The sequence below is a fragment of the Balaenoptera borealis genome (genome assembly GCF_965194805.1).
Source record: "Balaenoptera borealis genome assembly, chromosome: 12".
Taxonomy (NCBI): domain Eukaryota; kingdom Metazoa; phylum Chordata; class Mammalia; order Artiodactyla; family Balaenopteridae; genus Balaenoptera; species Balaenoptera borealis.
Window position 1 is genome coordinate 62,645,056 of NC_138869.1, and position 22,994 is coordinate 62,668,049.

General features: G+C 35.3%; 1 protein-coding gene across 1 annotated transcript in view; it reads right to left on the reverse strand.

The window, feature by feature from the left end:
* Positions 1 to 2,305: 2,305 nt before the first annotated feature.
* KHDRBS2 (KH RNA binding domain containing, signal transduction associated 2) overlaps positions 2,306 to 22,994 on the reverse strand; it is a 699,319-nt gene continuing 678,630 nt past the window's right edge. The window contains exon 9 of the mRNA XM_082347222.1: positions 2,306 to 8,285. Within this exon, the coding sequence (XP_082203348.1) occupies positions 8,188 to 8,285 (98 nt within the window). The 3' untranslated portion in view covers positions 2,306 to 8,187. The remainder of the gene's footprint in view (positions 8,286 to 22,994) is intronic.

Genomic DNA, 22,994 nt, shown 5'->3' on the forward strand with positions numbered 1-22,994 from the left:
TTACATTATACAGTATAATTTTTTAACCCTGAATATGGATTAATTTTGTAACTTAAAAAAGGAGACAGTATTTTTAAAAAAAGAACCCCTTCTGGGCTTCCCTGGTGGCGCAGTGGTTGGGAGTCTGCCTGCCAATGCAGGGGACACGGGTTCGAGCCCTGGTCTGGGAGGATCCCACGTGCCGCGGAGCAGCTGGGCCCGTGAGCCACAATTACTGAGCCTGCGCGTCTGGAGCCTGTGCTCTGCAACAAGAGGGGCAGCGATAGTGAGAGGCCCGCGCACCGCGATGAAGAGTGGCCCCCGCTTGCCGCAACTAGAGAAAGCCCTCGCACAGAAACGAAGACCCAACACAGCCATAAATAAATAAATAAACAAATACTTTAAAAAAAAGTAAAAGTCTATAAAAAAAATTAAAAAGAAAAAAAAGAACCCCTTCCCCCAAATTACCAATTCACTGGCAATTCTGCCATATTGTAAGACAACCATTATTTGTACCTGAATGATTTACTCACAAGAAATGAAGAAAGGTTTTTAAGTTAAACCAATTTGTACTTTGTTTGAGGTTATCAGTAATTAAAGGGTTTCATAGAAGTTTACCTGATGGATTACTTATTTTAAAAACTATTGCCTTAAAAGAAGGCAACATACCTAATATTTGTTCTAAATAAGTATTGGCCAATAAATACATTTATATTCTTAAACCTCCAAGAAGAAAGTGGAAAGAAACAGTTTAAAAATTCAGCATTAATTCCACTATGAAGATTATCTTTATGCAACATGTAAATATAATCTTCCCTGCTTAAGGACATTTAAAACTGGCTTCCTTCCAGTCATAGACACTATGAACTGATCTTTGTGAATTCCATTAAGAGGATTATTTATTTATTATTTTAAGGTTTATATTTTGGAATAGAGAACTTAGACTAATTTAAGACATTTTCTTACCTATTGCATCGCCTTATACATTACAGCTAAGAAATCAAGATTTTGTGACCAGTAGGTTATACATAAATGTTATTATTTTTCTGTTTTAATTAAATGTGATTTTGTTTTCTTTTCATACTTTATGGTTTACAATGAGCATGCATTGGTTTAATAATTAACACAACATTTTTTAATGTGGGGGCCCTGTTGTATAGATTGGACAGCACTCCCTTCCTTAGAGTCATCAATTAATTGTTTTTCTCTTTGTCTTCTCACATCCCATGTACCGTTGGGAAAATGACAGAGACTTTGAGAAGGAAGGGGTGAGATGATATCAGAAAAGGTTGAAAAATGTCCTGATGTCAAAAAAGGCAGGCTGTAAGGTCAGAATACAGGAAATGTGGTGCCCCTTTGTGAGGGCAGACAGAGACTGAGACAGGAGGGAGGGAACATTTTCCTGCTGGTGGAAGTCATCCTGAGAGGCATCAAGGTGACAGGAAACCTGTGTGTAGTGGTGACATTTGCTTCCAGAGAGGTTCTAAGAGGAGGATCCAAGAGTCTCCAAATTTCTCTTGGAAATAGATCATTCTCTATATCCCACTGTGAAGTATAAAATATGGTGAAACAGAAACTTGAACAAAATAAGTGTTTAGCAGTTTGTTACCAATTTTTAAGATGGCTCGTTCTGTACTTGTTTTTGGTAAAGGCCGAGAAGCTAGCTGTTGTTAAGGCATCCAGTGGTGTATGACTCAGACAACTTCCTCTCCTATTTTCTCAATTTCTCTCACAGTAAAGTGTAAGAGACTGAGATATAAAACAGCATATCAAGCAGAGTGACCTTATTACCCACTGTAAATAATCTTTTGAGTACCAATTAATCAATTCTAAGTAAAGAGACTAGAAAATTAATCTTCATGATGGATATTGAAGACCCGTGCCTGCCAGTCAACAAGAACAACTATCTTACTGTTAACTCAGATATTTTAATAGAAAACTAGAATGTCCAGGCAAATGCCACACATTATATTGACAACAGGAAATGCTTTGTTTTAAAATATTTAACATTGAGTGATAGCTTCACTCTGTGTTCTTAACACATGACTGCATGGTTTATACAAAGATGTTTCTGATTTGAATTGACTCTCTCATACTTTAAAGCAGAGTTCTGATTTACAGACTGAAGAATAAAAGCATGAAATTTCTTTTATGCTTATTTAACCACGTGAGGGTTTTTTTAATGTTAAAATATAACTTAGATTATAAATGAATCCATTTGTTCTACAAAAGACTGTAGCATTCACCTCTATTTTCTATGATGGAACTTTTGACAGAATGACAAATTTGAGGAAAGATCAAAGTAGATGAACTTCAAACTAAAATATTTTATCTTTTTTTTATTTTTTTAGTTAAGATTCATCAAGTTGCTACAGAACAGAAATTATGTTACGGCTACCTGAGATTTTAGATTCACTTTTTTTTTTTTAATACATCTTTATTGGAGTATAATTGCTTCACAGTGCTATGTTAATTTCTGTTGTACAACAAAGTGAATCAGCCACATGCATTCATATATCCCCATATCCCCTCCCTCTTGAGCCTCCCTCCCACCCTCCCTATCCCACCCCTCTAGGTTGTTGCAAAGCACCGAGCTGATCTCCCTGTGCTATGAGTCAAATTCATTAAAAGTTGGAAATCATGATAGCATTTTGGAAAATGTATGGGTTATAAAATTTTGTTTTAAACATTGGTTTTCCTATATACTAGTAGTGTGACATTAGCTAAGCCTCTGAACTTCAACTTCTTCTTCTGTAAAACAGGGTTAACTGTGCTTCCTTTGAAAGCTTGTTGTAAGGATTACAGGGGTTTCATGTATGTCTTTATGTGAAAATTCTAGTACCTTGCCTGGTATGTATGCTCAGAAAACTGATGGCTTCATTATTATTATTGTTGTTATTATTCTTTGGCCTCATACAGAACACAAATAATGTAATCAGTTTTGTAAATTACCATTCAATTGGATATTTGCAATTATTCACTGCATAATTTTTTGCAGTAAAAATTAAACCTTTCAATGGAATCTGCAAGAGTGGCAAACAGATGAAGTTTTCAGTTAACAGTTTTTTGATATTGAAAAAATACTTGATATTCAACCAACTTGACAGATTACTGATCACTCTTTTCTATTCCCTTTAAAACCCCCAAAAGTAGACAAACTTCTATATTATATTAGCCAAGAGACAAAGAGATAAAGAAAATGCTATATAATTAAATGGTTACATTTTTAAGGGACATTTGTGGTTTCAAAGTACAAGCCTATATACTTTTAAGTGGAAAACTAAAGAAACAAATGTAATATTTTAATAATATAGTTTAAAAAGCAATTTCCTTTAAAGGAATTCATGAAAACCTTTAACATGTCATTCTGTGACAAATTTATTTAAAAACTGTTAGTGCTTCAATTGTTATTAAGCTAAATGGCCTTAGTTCCATTAATATACTGAAAGTGAAAATCATCTAAATATTAAAAATAAGACCTAAAAGTACTTAAAAGTACTATTTGGTCTCGTAAATGGCATCAAACTGATTCTGATTTAATCATACTGGAGTGTAGTAAAACTTTTTTGGACATATATAAGCAGGTATAAAGACTTTCTTACTCATTAATGTCTACTGTCCAAACTAGCAACTTTTGTTGAGTTCCCTGTTGTCATAGGATCATTATAGTATACCAAGAGCTACAGCATTATCTGAAAGAATGTCTGGAGTATGCACACGAATAACGTCAACTATAATTTAAAAACCTTATACCATGTAACTTGCACAGATGAATGTCAGACATGAGAATAACTATACAGACACTGGCTCTAGAACTGGCATGGTACCTGTTTCTGCCATCTTTGGGAGCCAGCATTTTGAAATTAGTTAGAGGGGACATGATTTCATGAAGGGATCCAATGGGACCAGTGTCACTGACAAGAGAAGAAAGCTCCCTCCAGCTGGGCAAATGTTCACTGTTGGGGCCACACTGAACAGTTTTCATCCTATCAAAGGTTTCTGCTGAGAGGCCACTAACTTAGGGAAATTCTCATTCCCTGTTGCTAGAGAAACCTACTGTATTCACTTCTGATTATTTTATGAGTTGGGAAAGTTATGTAATAAATGACTGCAATGTATACATAATTATATTTTTCTAGACCTCAACTTGATTTCAATCTCAAGTTCCCATACTGCCAGTGGAGAAAAATTATCTCAACCAGTTCAGATTAATTTTGGTCACGGGTTCCCTTGTCAACTCAGGAATTTATTTTCCTCCTCTCTTTTTTTCTGGGTTGGATTTAAATTTGGAGGTGTTTGTAGCAGGGAGCAGCTGATCTTCTCACCTCTCCACATATACATCTGCATTCTGGTCAGTGTTGGTCCAAGCTGATGCTACTGCTCCTTTCCCTGCCTTCCTGCAGAGGTGACTGTGAGTGGCTCTCTGCCACATCTACTCCACTCGTGCCAGCATGGGAAAACATTCTATAGAAGCATTTTTCTACAGGATTGCACCTAGAACACACTGAGGTGGGGGAATTCAGTGAGGCCTCCCCAGGCTCCACTTTAGACAAATATTCCCTCTGTGTTCTAAACCTATGGGAGGCTCTTATTGGATAATCGATTTAGTGTACAGACTCAGACTCAAGACCACACTAATGTCTTACACTAATATCTTAGATATTGTTACCTCTTGAGCTTTCTTCTCAGCCTGAACAATGTTTATCTTGTATGGAGGCACGTGGACAGGAGTCTTTATTTATTGATTTTTGGATAGGAGTCTTTTAAATCTACTGTTTTATGTCCTACTCAGAACCTGCTCAAAATACAAGCTTTTGAAACTCAAAATCCCCTTTCTCACAAATCGTTGTTATTGAACTTCAAAAACTCTTAATTTAAACTCAATAGCCAATAATTTTCTCTTCTCTTATTCAGCACTGGTGTTTCTGCTGTGATAGCCCTGCCCTGAGTTAATGCATTGAAAGATCAAGTCTGAATGGTGAGAGACCCATAGGTTATAAAGCAACAATAACAGCAATGATAAAATAATTACAATGGACACAAAAACATATAGATTAATATATCAAAATAGTAACAAACTGCGACTGATTTCTCTGTCATTGCTATACAAGATCAAGCTTATTGTTTAAAAAGGATCAAAGGAGAATAGTAAGCAGGATACCTGGATTACAAGTTCTTTCTCCCCTTGGAGCCTGCTTCCTGAACTGTCTGGACTCCAAGACCTGACTCAGCCTGTTCTCTTCCCCAGGCAGCCCTCCCCTCCACCTCCATGCATAGGCTGCCCCTCTCAGTCCATGGTTCCCTCAGTCTCTGGCCTCCCTCTAGTCATGAGGAATATCCAGGCTCTCTCATCTCTCTCCTATGGCATTTGTTTAACTCTACACTGTATCAGGGATATCTGTGTAGTGATAAGAGGACCAAACCTAGAAGGAGAAAACTTGGATTTTATCTCTGTTTCAAACATCGTGGCAAGACCATTTCAATTCTCAAGCCTGTCTGTGGATCTCATAACTGCCCTTGCATTGTTTTCAGTCTGAGGTTTATTGGCTAAAGTTTTCAACTCCTTGTGTATAGAAATCAAGTCTCAATTTCCAATAGTGCTTTGTACTTAGTAAATATTTGCTGAATCAAATAGAATGGCAGATGAGAAACAAAGAATTTACTGATAAATCTAATGGGATAAATGGGGAAAATAATGGTAAGTTTATTTTAGTTGACTAAGTAAATATCATCTTACTGACAGAGGGTAGGCAAGGGGTTGGTTATGGGGCTCCCTTTCCCATCCCCTCCATCTCAGTCAACAATTGTGATTTCCTTTTCTTATGTCTGCAGAATAAAAGTTTTGACTCTTTCTCTGCACAATTAAGAAGAGGTAATATATAGTAGTAATATAGGTAATATAGTAGTTCATTGCAAGGAAAAGGGCTGCAGATTAACTATGAATTCACCTTTCTGAATAAGCTCAGAAAGCCTTGCCAGGTAAACACCAAGTTAGATCACTTTCTTTAAAAGAAGATACAAATAACTCAGTTTCTAGACAACAATCTAAACCTTTTTAGTATTTCAACAAGTGGCATTTGGTGTTTTAGCTTACTACATAGCTTCATGTTGCTAAAGATTATCTATCTATGTCAAGATAAAAATAAACTTACCTCTCTCATTCTTAGCCCATCACACCTGCTATTCAATTATGTGCTCTTTGCTTGTGGGTACCTGAAATAGTAAGAAAGAATAGAAAACAAATTAAATATAACTCAATAGCATTTTGTGAAAGGCAAATATTACAAATTTAATAGATGACAGACACACACTTCATAAAACTATTAGCATGCAACTCCAGCTGCAAAAACTGAACAACAATATGCCTAAACTGGTTAGCAGCAAAAAAGTAAACCAATTACATTGACAAAAGCCACCATAAACAAAAAAACTGTATTTAAAAGATGAACAGTTTTGGCATTCATCCCTACCATCGAGTTTTTCACTTTCTTTTTTCCATCAAAATTTAGCTCACGTTTGATGTTAGCAAGAATTGCATTACTATTATTGCTAATTTTAGTTCTGTTTATTACCTTGAGGGTTATATATTGTAAAATAATTTTGGTGCCTCTAGTTAATGTTAATTAGTTCTTTTAATAACCTATAGACCTATTTGTTATGTTTTTGTAGGTTTACTTTTTTAACTATCAGGAACTTAATAACTGAGAATATTTAACATTACTGTTGCATAGGCAAAATTACAGAGTTACTATTAGTGTTACCTGTTTAACGTTTAGTCATCCTTTGAGTCCTGCGACATATTTCCTTAACAATCATCAGCCATCAAGTCTGATAGTCTCAAAAGAATTATCAGCCCTCTAAACTGCCTTCAAGGGCGGTGATATTTAGCACTGAAAATTACAAATAAAGTTTTTGAGGTTGAATAGCAACAACTGGCCAGTGACACTGATGATTTGTTTGTCAAAACAAATTGTTATAAACTACGCAAATGAAGTCCACACACTCCTTTGAGTGAAAATAAAGTGAATCTACGCAATGCTTACATGTTGGATGGGATATTTAATGTGCGGGAAACTCAAAGTTTGAAGAACTAGGCATTTAGACAGTGGTAAGTGGTAATCTTACCTCTTTATACTCCATTACTCTTTCTCACGAGAGACATGCTAATGCAAACAAGTCAACCAGAATTTGTGTTTAGCAAGATAAAGCTTAGAGGATAGTTTAAAATCCATTTATTATTCTAAATCCATTTTTTTCCATTAACATGTTATACATTAGTGTTTACTAACCATGATTCATGTAACAGTTTAGTTTGTTAACTTTTAAATTATTTAACAACCATAAGTTATTAATACACTTTTAAAGTATTACACAAATATCTTAAAACAGGCTTGGGTTCATTTTTGTAATTTTTAAATAGAAAACATTTTAGGCATCTCTTGAAAAAGAAATAAAGCAGGCATTTAAAGCTAGAAAACAAGTAATTCCAAATTTAGTTTTTACAAAAGTTTTCAGCTTTATTGACAAATTATGGCAAACATATTTGACAAATTGTGGTTTCCTATTTAGAGAAGCTTACACATGGAACTTTATGTGTGTGTGTTTTTCTTTTTTAACAAATACAGGTTAAAACACTAAACAAATTCAGTTAGCTACATACATACAGTAGCTGCTTGTTTTCAACCCCATTAAAACAGCATTTAAAATTAAATTTACAAACTTAATATCGAACAGCTTCATCTAACTAACAGATATTAAAAGACAGGTTAAAACATCTTATCTACAACTTTATTATAGCTAGTTCAAATATCATGTTACAGTTTTTTAGCAACCCTAAACAAAGTTTTTGCTAGTTGATTGAGACTCAAAATCTGTTAACAGATTCATGCTCTTTCTTTAAAAAGAAAGAAAGGAAAAAAAAAAAAGATTACACACAACAATGAAAACAACCAAGAGAATATCATCCTACTGAATGGTTTATAGACAATGCTTGTCAATGTTTTTTTTAGTCTGTTTTATAAAATAATACTAATGTCAGTGTCACGCCAACAGTATCAGGGCAATACAAGAAATATATGGGAGCAATCATGAGCAGTTATCCCTAGAATAGGAACAAAGAAAAGGACTATTACTTGTCATGTTGCTGTTTATGTGGAGACCACAGGCTATGAATTGTCTTTGAGGTGAGGTCACAGGCGAGGAGAACCCTCAGTATCTACTATAGGGGTGCTCCCTGTATCCCCCTCGGGCTGACCTTGGTGGTGGTGCCTTCAGGCTGGAGCGGGTCATGGCCCATTCTTCTGGTGCTATAAACAAGAGAAAGACAGTAGCATTCACTTGGCTTCACAGTTATCAAAAACAGTTATTTAAGATGCAATAGCCGAAAAGAGAATAAAGGATCTTAACACTGAAGGCTCTAGACTTACTACATTTTCCATATGGTGAGATCATATGGTGAAATACAGCCACTTGGAATTAAACTTGCAGGGCATTTTTCAAAGGAGAGAAAGTTAAAGTCCATTTATTATGTGTTAAGTAGAAAGAGGAGCATCAAGGTAAACCGCCCCTCCCTAATCCTTTGCACAGACTCCTAAAAGAAACTGGATATAGGAAACCAGTAGTTCTTAGCCCTTGATTAACATAGGATTCACCTGGGAATCTTGAACCCAAACCAAACCAAACCAAAAATGACTAATGCCTATTCTCTATCTCCCAAACCAAATGATTAAAAACTCTACAGGGTGAGACCTAGGATTTGGTATTTTTTCAGTGCTTCCCTAGATGACTCAGGGTCCAACGTTGAGGTTCATTGTGCTAAACTATCCAAGTCAGTGAGAGAGAAGAAGATATGGCGTAAATTTTCAGTAGCAAATCAGTAAAGAAAAATCTTCTATCAGTTTTTCGAAAAACAAGTTGAAAAATAAAGAGGTATTAGTACTCTAGGAAAATTCTTCATTTATCTGTTAATCTGACTTCCAGTAACCTCAGTGCTCTGGGACCTGGCCAACAGACAAGAAGCAAGCAGCCAACCTTTTGAGTGTTGTGGAAAATAGCTTTTTTAAAGTCTATGTACCCAAAAGGGAAATGTAGTGCTCCTTCAAAGGGCCAAGGGGTTTATGGTGGCTTAAGTGGTTCCAGAAACTAGGTTATCTGGGTCTTTCAATCAGAAAGAATTCAGTTCTTCATTAGAAAGCAGATTTTATGCATTGGGCTATGGAGGGAGGAAGTATGGATATAAGAAAAGGGATTACTAGAAATAGACACACTGACATTGACAGCTGATATACAAGATGGTGGTAATGGAAATAACTGGAAAATCACTTCAGATTGAGGCCACTGATGTAGGGCATATGCCCCTGGATAGCTCAAGTGCCTCTAAGAATGTTTTTAGCAAAAACAATAAGAAAAATTTAAATTGTACTTACTATACTATAAGGAAAGGAATAATCATCTATAATATAGAAAAATGAACAAAAGTTGGATCAATATAGGGGAAAATAGCATTAAAGGGGTGAACATTAGGTTTCTGAGGATATCCTTCATTAGGATACCTTTATTACAAATGATATCTGATGATAAATGAAAAATTACATCTCTTTCACTATTTAAGGTACATGCTTATGATTATTTCAATATATGATAGGACACAAAATAGAAGTGAGATCCTAAATAAATATGAGAAGTGTTACCTTTGGTCAGAATACAGATTTACCTAGATCAGGGGTTGGCAAACTAAGGCCTTTGAGCCAAATTTGGCCAGCTGCCTGTTTTTGTAAATGAAGTTTTACTGGACTACAGGTATGCTTACTTATTAACATATTGTATGTGGCTGCCTTCACTCTACAAAGGAAGACTTGAGTAATTGTAACAGAGACCATACTGCGTGCAAAGCCTAAAGTATTTACACACTGGGCTTTTACAAGAAAGTTTTACAGGACCCGCTCTAGATCATGTTGTCTTTCTTGGTGGGAGATTGTAGATGTTGGTCTTTTTCATGTGATCTCTTGAAGAGAGCAGTTTACCACCAAGCTGCTAGACTTTCTCAACAGAGACATTTTGGAGAAGAATTTTATGTATGTACTTGACTGGAAATAAAGAAAAGTTTCTTTGATGTACTGGAAAGGAAAATGGATCTTGTTTGCAAGCTAGAAAGTGCCTTGTCAGCCTTATAGAATATGAATTTTACACTTTGTCTATGAATAATCAAGAATATGTCAGTGCCCTCATCCTCTGGAAGTAAAATCTACCCCATTTTATTACTTTTTTTAGCAAAGGGAATGCACCACTTTTTGCTTCATTTGTTCTAGAGTGTTAAAGATCCCTGGGTTGCAATCTATGGGCTTTAGGAGCTTCAATAATATAGGTTTCAAGTTTTCCCAGGGGATGGAAGTCCTGGATTGTTTCTTAGATGCTGAATGTTCCTGCAAAACAGTGAAACAACAGCAGGCAGAGTGACAGCCATACCTGCCACATCTACCCCCAGATTTGTCGGAACTTTTAAACTGGCATAATCTTGGGGACTTGCCACAGAGCAAATGTGTTTAATGAAAACTCACTGACTTGGTTTTATTTGACTTTATCTAAAACTCCAGGGCAGCAAATTGATGGACTAAAACCTTACATCTTTTAACTGTTGACCAACATTAAAATGGGGAGTGACACTGTTCACTGCTGTATCCCCAGCACCTGGAAAAATATGCAGTGCATAGCGAATCACATAATCCACTAAATGTGGGAACTAGGAGGCATAAAGAGCTTCCAATGACAACCTTAAAAACACTAACAGTTGAGCTGAAGAAATTCAACATTAATTTTAAAAGCTCTATAAATAGGAATCTTATATACTTGTTATAAATTCAGACTTCTTACTCACTAGGGTTAGTTAGCTAAGTATCAAAAGTATTTCACTATTAGATTCAATGAAACAATCATAGCGGAGTCCTATTACAAAAAAGTGTTAAAACTTTTTTCATTGCACAAAAATATGCTCTTTCATAATTCTCTACTGGTATGTGAACTAATACTATGCTCTTTCCTCCTTGCTGAAGGCTAGGAAAATGGGAAATACTATTAGCCCAGCATAATAGTGATACTGAGCAGGGCCTTGTGGGGCTCTTGTGCACAAAAGCCTTTTGTGTCCCCCATTTCTTTGACTACAAGAAATAGGCTTCATTCAGCCTCATGGCCTTCACTGAGTTCCAAAGGGCAGATTCAAGCAGTTGTTAATTAGGGAAGGGAGAGGATGCAGAGACAAGGGTGAAATAGTCAAGAGAAACAATAGTGCAGCTTTGGGGCAAGGTCCTAGGTCCCCATCAAGGAATACACACTACAATATATTTGAGCTGTTTTGCAGATACTGAAACCCCCACTAGGTGGAAGAAGTTAATGGTTAAAGATGGTATGCTGCCCACAAGTACATAGACCCCAGACCAGTTGGAACCTGAAGGTTGATGATGTTGACTCCTACTTACCTCACCACCAACCAATCAGAAGTATGTCCACAAGCTGATCACTCCCTCTTGGAACCATTACTATAAAACTTCTCATTACCCTCTCCAAGTTAGTACACACAGTTTTGAGGGCATCAGCTAGCTGTTGCCCCCTTTGCCTGGCAAAGTGATAAAGCTATTCTTTTCTACTTCACCCAAAACTCTGTCTCTGAGATTTAATTTGATGTTGGGGTACAGAGGCTGGATTCAGCTTCAGTAGTAACCAGAAAGGCAGCTAAAATGAATTCCTAACCAGGAAAAGTAAGTTTTAGATTTTCTAATATTCCTTACCATTAGCAGAGGAAATCAAGGATTAATTTCACTTAATTCAGATCTTGGGCCCATTGCTTACATGTTCTCAATAATAATTGAGATCAGGGAAATACTATTTCTATTTGTGCCAAATTTCCTTGGTCTATATTTTTCCTAATATCATAATGTTTATATTTAGACACACATTTAGTCACCACATTACAATACAAGCCAGCTTCTCTCAGTGAAGCTATGGTCTTTGTGTCTGGACTGGAGAGCACTGACTTGAATGTTTTTCCTTTGTCATGAATCATATAGTGTGCCATTGAGCCTTGTGTGGTCAGCTTCTGCTCACCAGAAGCTCTTGGATTACTTCAGAGATAGAAGTGATTCTTAGAAATCCAGAGGGATTCTAACTTGAGTCCATCATGGAACCTTGTACATAGGAATAGACAAATCATTATAAAGTCTTAATGATGGGAATTCTCTAAAATGTGAAGTTATAAAGGCCCAGGAATGGACTTAGAATTTATCTGTCTTCTTGGGCTTCGACTATTCAGCAGATAAAGTAGATTTAAATGTTTTAGGACTTCATACAAATTTTGGAGTCCTGGCCAAGTGTTTCTTTTCCCATGAAGGATGTCATTAAAAAAATCATTACAAACAATAAGGTTTAGAGATCTTTCTTTTTTACTTTTGGGAAATGATAAAGGAAGTAAGATTCTCTCAATATCAGGATGATTGTCATCTGAGAGGCACTAGGTAGTCTATGCATGTAAACAGAGCAAATAAATACATTATTCCTTAGAGAAGGTGCAAAATAAATGTCTGTCAAGTTGGACATTACTGGAATGGTTTACAGAATTGTGGATCTGGAAAAAGCAAATGAAGATATGAAAAATAGAGTTCAACTGACTTGATTGAATTTCCATTTCTGGGTTTCCCAATCCAGATTTTAATGTACCATATGGTATATGAATAGGAAGGAAAGGGGTCAAATAAAGCATTCATTAGATAACATTTTCTTGTTTTTTCTTCACTAAAGATCTCCTATATGCCAGTCCTTGTATTAAACCCTGCATATGAAGATAGTTTAAGGAGCCTTAAGGAGATCACAGGACAACACTAACATGAAATGTCATAGATTACAGCACAATTGTAATTGATATTTGAAGAAAATGCTGAGGAAAGCGTAGAGAAGGGAGCTACTAACTTCCATCATTCAGTTGAACTTGGATAGAACTCTAATACTGAATCATTTCAAAGAAGTAATTTTCTGAGCAAACATATGGCATAACTAAGAATTCAGGTACTGTTTAACCTATTTAAGAGAACTCACATTCTTTAAAAACTTTCCTGTATTAATTATTTTGTATCATCTGGCCTGGTTTTTTAAACTGGATTCTAAGATCTATGAAACGAAGGACTTTCTACAGTGACAAAGAAGTAGTAAGGACACCATAAATATCTGTAAGCTACATATAAATAAATGATGCTATTAACTAAAAAGGAATTTAAAAATCAGTTATTCAAAATAAGTAAAACAGGACTCATTCAGAAACACATTGTTAGAATTAGGTTATAGTGTTTTATATATTTGAAATATATCAATATTTCTTTTAAAAAATTATCCCATCTCTGGTTTTTTAAACTCAGACTGATTTTTTTTACCCAGTTCAAGTTTTACAGAATGCATAGTGTGTAATCTCCATTACATGTTAATAAGCATCATTGAGGAACATTTTACTTTGATAAAAGGGTGTAAATTACCCAGGTAACTCTTCTTGTGCATTAAATGTTACTCTAGTGACTTATAAAACTATTGCATCTCAAATACTCTGTTCTCAGCAGAATCAGGACTATTAAGTGGCATTTATTTCTCAATGTTCTCTCATTCCTGCCATGGGACTAGGTACTTTGGGGAGTATTCAGAGTGGGAAAGAAAAATCTTGATGATTTTTAAACTTGCAAAATGGTGTTTTCTGAGTGCCCCAGAGATACTATAAACATTGAGGTTGTTGGAGGGAAAAAAATGAAGCACAAGAACAAGGCACCAATTTATGAAAAGTCGGCATTATTTATCTGGAAAGTAAACTTTTAGTGCTTATCTGTCTCTCTGGAAGTAGGTTTAACATGCCACCTTCAAAATAAACTAACTTTAGAGATAGTTCAGAAAGGACATAGGGTGTCATAAAGATTACTGAGGACATAGCTCGTATGCTCACACTTTGCTAGACCTAAATAGCTAGTTGTTTATATTTCTGAGATCTGAAAAAGAATCTCAAAGAAAATTTTTAATCACACTACAACAAAAAAGGACAGCTCTTGCTATTTATTTTTTGTATACTGTAAACCAATTTGCAAAAAACACAACTATTGTAAGAAATCTAAATTAATCTCTACTATTACAATCCACTAGTGTCTTTGGTTTTAATCACTTAAGAGCATTACAGCAGGTTGATTAAAGTTCACACTGGCTCTGAGCCACTCAGTTTGTTGGGCTCAGTTAGGTTTCTCATTTCTTAGAGGGATATCTTTCTATTTAAAAGCATATTTCAAATATTTAAGTACATGTTGCTTTATGACTATTTATTCCCAAAGAGAATATGTTAGGTTAGATGTTTTGTAGTTGCTGTTGTAACTCACTAAAATAACAATGTCCATTTTCTTTAATTTTAAAATACTTATCCTACTAAAAAAATGAAGATACTTACTACCATTACACCTTCTAGGTGTCAAGCATAGTGCTAGGCATTTTATGTGTATTATTAGCTAATAAAATTTTCTTCCACGATGGGTGTTAACGTTGTCTTCCTTTTAAAGATGAGAAAACTATAGCTCAGAAAGTTTAGTTGTTGGGAAAACCCAGAATTTTTATTTGTAATTGTCTCACCATCTTTCCACTACCCTTTTTATCTGAAAGAAGCTCCTGATTTCCACTCTCATTTTCCTTTTCTTTTCTTGGATAGAAAATAAGACAAATTATTTTACTCCCTTCTGATTATATAATAATTGGTGATTCCAGGACTTCTCTGGTGGGGCAGTGGATAAGAATCTGCTTACCAATGCAGGGGACATGTGTTCGATCCCTGGTCCTGGAAGATCCCACGTGCCACAGAGATACTAAGCCTGTGCACCACAACTACTGAGCCTGCGCGCCTGGAGCCTGTGCTCCACAAGAGAAGCCACCGTAAGGAGAAGCCCGAGCACCACAACGAAGATCCAACACAGCCAAAAATAAATAAAATTAAATCTTAAAATAATAATAATAATAATTGGTGATTCCAACAACAAACAATTGATTAGCTAAATGAGGAGATTGTAGCTTTAATTTTGTTAGTAAAAATGTAGGCTGCTTGAAGTGAATTTGCTAAGGTGTAAATCTAGGTGTTTAAAGTGGAAGGCAGGGTTAACTGATCTGCTCTAAGCATTTTCAGATATTAATGGAATATTAGAACCTAATGGTTCAACAATTTCATCCACACAATTTGTATTGTCACTATATGTAATTGCAGAGTTTATTGTTTTAAGATGCAAAGGGTAAAACAGAATAGTACTGAAGGAGAAATATGGATGATCAACATTTCTTTTCAGAGATGAACATAATGAGTTATGTTCTAAGAAGAGTGAAATTTCAGTTCTCTATCATTTATGCTCTCTGGAAATTCAGGCAGCATCTGGGAAGCAATTACAGCTATTATCACTGTCACAAATTTTTAATTAGACATTCCCTGTTAGAAACAAGTAACACTTGCGATAACCCATTTAGAGAATAATAAAGGACTATACTCCATTCCCAACTCTGGAGTTTTAAGACACACATGACAGGTACTCAGTAATTACTTATTGAATAAATTAATTAAATTTAAATATTTTACATCTTCATTTTGTACCCAGAAAGAAAACATAGACCTCCCTCAGATGGATCCCTTCAGTTTGAATGGAAGTCCCATGAGTCCTATAGCCAGGCATGCTTTTGAGTTCTAGTTCTGCCTCTTTCTTGTTGAAAGGCCTCTTTGGCAAGTCAGCAAGTCTCTTCATCTACATACTGATGGCACATTTTAATTGTCAGAAACCATTCTGAGCTTCTGACATGCATATCTAAATCCCTGTGAGACATTTCCTCAAGTGTCTCAAACTCAACTTTTTTCAAAACTAAACATCTTTTCCTCCATGCTACTTAATTCTCTAAGTTTCCTATTTCAGTGAATAATGCTATTACATACAACTTACCTAGTTATACATCAAAAACCCTTGACATCTTCTCAATTTTGCTCAATAGATATAAGCGATCATCAAGCTTTTTCTTTTCTTCCTTAATATGTTTCACTCACCCATTTCTTCCTATCTCCACTAATCCTATTCCATGGCAAGCCATTATCCTCTTTGCCCAGAGTACTCAGCTACCTTGCTATCTTTTGTGTTTTTCCCTGATTTTAAGCATATATACATATATATGTATGTATATATGTATATATATGCCATAATGTATATGTGTTCTATTGTACATATGCATACATGAGTATATATATATTCCCTACTGTGTGTGTGTATATACATATGTGTGTATGTATACATTCCCTACTCTTCTCCACCTTCTTGAGAGAGGAACTTGTCCAAATACAATTGATTAGGCCTGTTCGGTTGCTCTTGTAGCATACTCAAGATCAAGTCCAAATTTTTTAACAAGGAATTCCACACAAGGCCTAACATGGTCTGAACCTTGACTTCATTTTAGACAATTAGAGTTGATGACTTTGGTGATCATCTAAAGTACAAGTATTCTATGTTGCTTATTGAAAAAAAATTCTTGTGTTTCAAAATACAAGTAATGTTGCTGATAAATTTAAGACTTTAAAATCTTTTTCTCAAAAGGAAGGTCATCTTATTTTTGCATGGAAATGGACCAATTAGGAGAAGGTACCAGTAAAACAAACCAGTTTAAGGTTTCAAGTACAAAAGACCCAAACTTTAGATACCTGTTAAATTTTGGCAAATGAATGATTTCACTTCGTTTAATATACTGAGAAAAAGGTTACATTTTCCCTAACAATGAGTAAATGCTTATTGATTAGATTTTTTGATCACTCACTATTTTGATTCATTTTAAGAATGATGATGATTTCTGGTAGTGCTCCCACAAGCCAGAGATGGGTTGGGTCTTTGGGACTTTTGAAGTGCTTCTCTTGGTTACTGGGGAACTTGTCCTAAATACCAAAATTTTCCTCAGAAGTGGTGAGATCCATTTTAGTCCTTGAAGATATTCTTAGGTGAAGTCCCTAAGCGGCTTTTGAAAGTATGTATTTCCAATTGGCTATCTGGACCATGAAACAAATAAAATCTATCTCCAAAGTCCAAGCTTAACATAAACAACAAATATGAATGTTTAAAATGTGGTACATATTGAAAATATAAATGGGTAAATTCAGAAAGACAGTTGATAAATATATGAATAATCTATAATGAGGAACATTGTAGAAACTTTGAGAAAAAATTCTGAAATACATTTGTGGCCCAATAGTTCGTGCTTGATATTTCTCGATTAACTTAAATTCAGCACAATGGAATGTGTGTCTGTGGCCATGGCTGGTTTTTATAATATGAGAATTAAATCCTCTTCCAGTTTCTTTTTTCAGTCTAGATTTGGAAATCCTGGGGCCATTTTTCTTAACTTTACTGCATTTTTATACATACCCTTGTTTAGTACCCCCAAACTTACTTCATGTATATACCTAATTTCCAAATAACAGTGTGGTTTTGCAATTTTATCTTCTGTGACTAAGATTAAGTTATTTGAATTACTGCTATTCTGTAAGCTCCAGGAGGGTTAAAAAAATGCCCAACAAACTTAAGGCTGTGCCAAGAAAGCATTCCAAGTAGTTTAACATGCAGTGAGTGTTTTTTACAAGCTTGTATATTCCCCAGTGAGGCCACCACGATTTGAAATAAGACTCACACTGTAATTTAAATATGCTGTGATTAGTATAACTCTCCTCTCTTTGGTGGTGGTGCTATTTATTTTTATTTTATTTTTTAATTTATTTTTTTACTTTTTATTTTATATTGGACTATAGATGATTTACAATATTGTGTTAGTTTCAGGTGTACAGCAAAGTGATTCAGTTAAATGTATACATATATCTATTATTTTTCAAATTATTTTCCCATTTAGGTTGCTACATAATATTGATCAGAGTTCTCTTTGCTATACACTATGTCCTTATTGGTCATCCATTTAAAATATAGCAATGTGTACATATTAATCCCAAACGCCCTAACTATCCCTCCCCCTCACCCATCCCTATGGTAACCATAAGTTCACTCTCTAAGTCTATGAGTCTGTTTCTATTTTGTAAAAAATTCATTTTTATCATTTTTTTAGATTCTGCATATAAGTGATATCATACGATATTTCTCTTTCTCTGCTGGACTTACTTCACTCAATGTGACAATCTCTAGGTCCATCCATGTTGCTGCAAATGGCATTATGTCATTGTTTTTAATGGCTGAGTAATATTCCATTGAATATATATACCACATCTTCTTTATCCATTTCTCTGTTGATGGATATTTCAGTTGCTTCCATGTCTTGGCTATTGTAAAGAGTGCTGCAGTGAACATTGTGGTGCATATATCCTTTCAGACCATGTTTTCCTCTGGATACATGTCCAGGAGTGGGATTGCAGGGTCATATGGTAGTTGTATTTTTAGTTGCTTAAGGAACCTCCATACTGTTTTCCATAGTGGCTGCATCAATTTACATTCCCACCAACAGTGTAGGAGGGTCCTCTTCTCTCCACACCCTCTCCAGCATTTGTTGTTTGTGGATCTTTTGATGATACCCATTCTGCTGGGGTGAGGTGATATCTCATTGCAGTTTTGATTTGCATTTCTCTAATAATTAGTGATATTGAACATCTTTTCATTTGCCTCTAGGCCCTCTGTATGTCTTCTTTGGAGAAATGTCTATTTAGGTCTTCTGCCAGTTTTTGATTGAGTTGTTTGTTTTTATGATATTAAGCTGCATGAGCTGTTTGTAAATTTTGGAGACAAATCCCTTGTCGGTCACATCATTTGCAAGTATTTTCTCCCATTCTGTGGGTTGTCTTTTTGTTTTGTTTATGGTTTCCTTTGCTGTGCAAAAGCTTTTGAGTTTACTTAGGTCCCATTTGTTTATTTTTGTTTTTATTTCTGTTACTCTGGGAGACAGATCAAAAAAGATATTGCTGCGATTTATGTCAGAGAGTGTTTTTCCAATATTTTCCTCTAAGAGTTTTACAGTATCCGGTCTCACATTTAGGTCTTTAATCCATTTTGAGTTTATTTTTGTGTATGGTGTTAAAGAATGTTCTAATTTCATTTTTTACATATAGCTGTCCAGTTCTCCCAGCACCATTTATTGAAGAGACTGTCTTTCCTCCATTGTATAGTCTTGCTTCCTTTGTTGTAGATTAATTTACCATAGGGCATGAGTTTATTTCTGGGCTTTCTTTCCTTTTCCATTTTTGTGCCAGTACCATACTGTTTTGATGACTATAGCTTTGTAGTATAGTCTGAAGTCAGGGAACCAGATTCATGCAGCTCCATTTTTCTTTCTCAAGATTGCTTTGGCTATTCGGGGTCTTTTGTGTCTCCATACAAATTTTAAGATTTTTTGTTCTAGTTCTGTGAGAAAATGTCATCGGTAATTTGATATGGATTGCATTGAATCTGTAGACTGCCTTGGGTCGAATAGTCATTTTGACAATACTGGTTCTTCCAATCCAAAAACATGGTGTATCTTTCCATCTGTTTGTGCCATCTTCGATTTCTTTCATCAGTGTCTTATAGTTTTTGGAGTACAGGTCTTTTGTCTCCTTAGGCAAGTTTATTCCTAGGTATTTTATTCTTTTTGATGTGATTCTTTTGTTTCCTATTGAAACAAACAATAGAATTGTTTCTTGAATTTCTCTTTCTGATCTTTTATTGCTTTTGTACAGAAATGCAACAGATTTTTGCATATTAATTTTGTATCCTGCAACATTACCAAATTCATTGATGAGCTCTAGTAGTTTACTGGTAGCATCTTTAGGATTTTCTATGTATCGGATCATGTCACCTGCACACAGTGACAGTTTTACTTCTTTTCCAATTTGGATTCCCTTTATTTCCTTTTCTTCTCTGATTGCCAGGGCTAGGACTTCCAAAACTATGTTGAATAAAAGTGGTGAGAGTGGACATCCTTGTCTTGTTCCTGATCTTGGAGGAAATGCTTTCAGCTTTTCACTGTTGAGTATGATGTTAGCTGTAGGTTTGTCATATGTGACCTTTATTACATTGAGGTAGGTCCCCTCTATGTCCACTTTCTGGAGAGTTTTTATCATACATGAGTGTTGAATTTTGCCAAAAGCTTTTTCTGCATCTATTAAGATGATCATATGGTTTTGATTCTTTGATTTGTTGATACGGTGTATCACACTGATTTCTGGTTATTGTAAAATTCTTGCATCACTGAGATAAATCTCATTTTATCATGGTGTATGACCCTTTTAATGTATTGTTGGATTCAGACTGTTAGTATTTTGTTGAGGATTTTTGTGTGTATGTTCATCAGTGATATTGGCACGTAATTTTCTTTTTTTGTGGTACATTTGTCTGGCTTTGGTATCAGGGTAAAGGTGGCTCATAGAATGAGTTTGGGAGTTTTCCTTCCTCTGCAATTTTTTGGAACAGTTTCAGAAGGATCGGTGTTAACTCTTCTCTAAAAATTTGATAGAATTCCCCTGTGAAGCCATCTGGTCCTGAACTTTTTTTGTTGGGAGTTTTTAAATCACAGTTTCAATTTCAGTGCTTGTGAATTGTCTGTTCATATATTCTCTTTCTTCCTGGTTCAGTCTTGTGAGATTGTACCTTTCCAAGAATCTGTCCATTTCTTCCAGGTTGTCTGTTTTATTGGCATACAGTTGCTCATAGTATTCTCTTATAATCCTTTGTATTTCTGTGGTGTCTGTAGTAACTTCTCTTATTTCATTTCTAATTTTATTGATTTGAGTCCTCTCCCTTTTTTCTTGATGAGTCTAGCTAAAAGTTTATCAATTTTCTTTACCTTTTCAAAGAACCAGCTTTTAGTTTCACTGATCTTTGTTACCGTTTTCTTCACCTCATTTATTTCTGCTCTGACCTTTATGATTTCTTTCCTTCTACTAACTTTAGTTTTTGTTTGTTCTTCTTTCTCTAGTTGCTTTAGGTGTAAGTTTAGGTTGTTTATTTGAGATTTTTCTTCTTTCCTGAGGTAAGATTTTATTGCTATAAACTTCCCTCTTAGAACTGCTTTTGCTGCATCCCAAAGGCTTTGGATTGTTGTACTTTCATTTTCATTTGTCGCCAGGTACTTTTTGATTTCCTCTTTGATTTCTTCAGTGATACATTGTTGTTTAGTAGCATATTGTTTAACCTCCACGTGCTTGTGATTTTTACATTTTTTTCTTGTAGTTTATTTCTAATCTTATAGCATTGTGGTCAGAAAAGTTGCTTGATATGATTTCAATTTTCTTAAATTTACCAAGGCTTGCTTTGTGACCAAGCATGTGGTCAATCCTGGAGAATGTTCCATGTGCATGTGAGATGAATGTGTATTCTGCTGCTTTTGGATGGAATGCTCTATAAGTTAAGTCCATCTGGTCTAATGTGTCATTTAAGGTCTGTGCTTCCTTACTGACTTTCTGTCTGGATAATCTGTCCATTGTTGTAAGTTGGGTGTTAAAGTCCCCCACTATTACTGTGTTATTGTCAATTTCTCCTTTTATGGCTGTTAGTATTTGCATTATATATTGAGATGCTCTTATGTTGGGTGAATAGATATTTACAATTGTTATATCTTCTTCTTTCATTGATCCTTGATCATTATGTAGTGTCCTTCTTTGTCTCTTGTAATAGTCTTTATTTTAAAGTCTATTTTGTCTGATATGAGTATTGCTAGTCCAGCTTTCTTTAGATTTCTATTTGCATGGTATACATTTTTCCATCCCCTCACTTTCAGTCTGTATGTGTCCCTAGGCCTGAAGTTGGATCTCTTGTAGACAGCATATACACATGTCTTATTTTTGTATCCATTCAGCCAGTCTTTGTCTTTTGGTTGAAGAATTTAATCCATTTATATTTAAGGTAATTATCAATATGTATGTTCCTATTGCCATTTTAATTGTTCTGGGTTTGTTTCTGTAGGTCTTTTTTCTTTCCTTCCTCTCCTCTCTTGTGGTTTGATGACCATCTTTATTGTTGTGTTTGGGTTACTTTTTATTTGTCTGTGTGTATCTATTGTAGTTTTGGGGTTTGCTGTTCCCATGAGGTTTTGACATAGCAGTCTATATATGTACAAAGTTTTTTAAAGTTGCTGGTCTCTTTCCCACCTAGAGAATTTCCTTTAGCATTTGCTTCAATGCTGGTCTGGTGGTGCTGAATTCTCTTAGCTTTTGCTTATCTGTGGAGCTTTTGATTTTGCCATCAAATTTGAATTAGAGCCTTGCTGGCTAGAGTATTCTTGGTTGTAGGTTCTTCCCTTTCATCACTTTAAATATATCACCCCACTCCCTTCTTGTCTGCAGAGTTTCTGTGGAGAAATCAGCCAATAACCTCATGGGAGTTCCCTTATATGTTATTTGTTGTTTTTCCCTTGTTGCTTTTAATATTTTTCTATGTCTTTAATTTTTGTCAATTTGATTGCTATGTGTCTTGGCTTGTTCCTTCTTGGGTTTACCCTTCCTGGGACTCTCTGCTTCCTGGACTTGAGTGACAGTTTCCTTTCCCATGTTAGGTACATTTTCAGCTATTATCTCTTCAAGTATTTTCTCAGGACCTTTGTCTCTCTCTTTTCCTTCTGGGACCCCTATAATGTGAATATTGGTGTGTTTATTGTTGTCCCAGAGGTCTCTTAGACTTTCTTCATTTCTTTTCATTCCTTCTCCTTTATTCTCTTCCATGGTAGTGATTTCCACCATTCTGTCTTCCTATTCACTTATCCGTTCTTCTGCCTAAGTTATCCTCCTATTGATTCTTTCTAGTGTATTTTTCATTTCAATTATTGTATTGTTCATCTCTGTTTGTCTGTTCTTTAGTTCTTCTTGGTCTTTGTTAAATATTTCTTGCATCTTCTAGATCCTTGCCTCCATTCTTTTTCTGAGATCCTGGATCATCTTCACTATCATCATTCTGAAATCTTTTTCTGGAAGTTTGCCTATCTCCTCTTCACTTAGTTGTTTTTCTGGGGTTTTATCTTGTTCCTTCATCTGGAACATA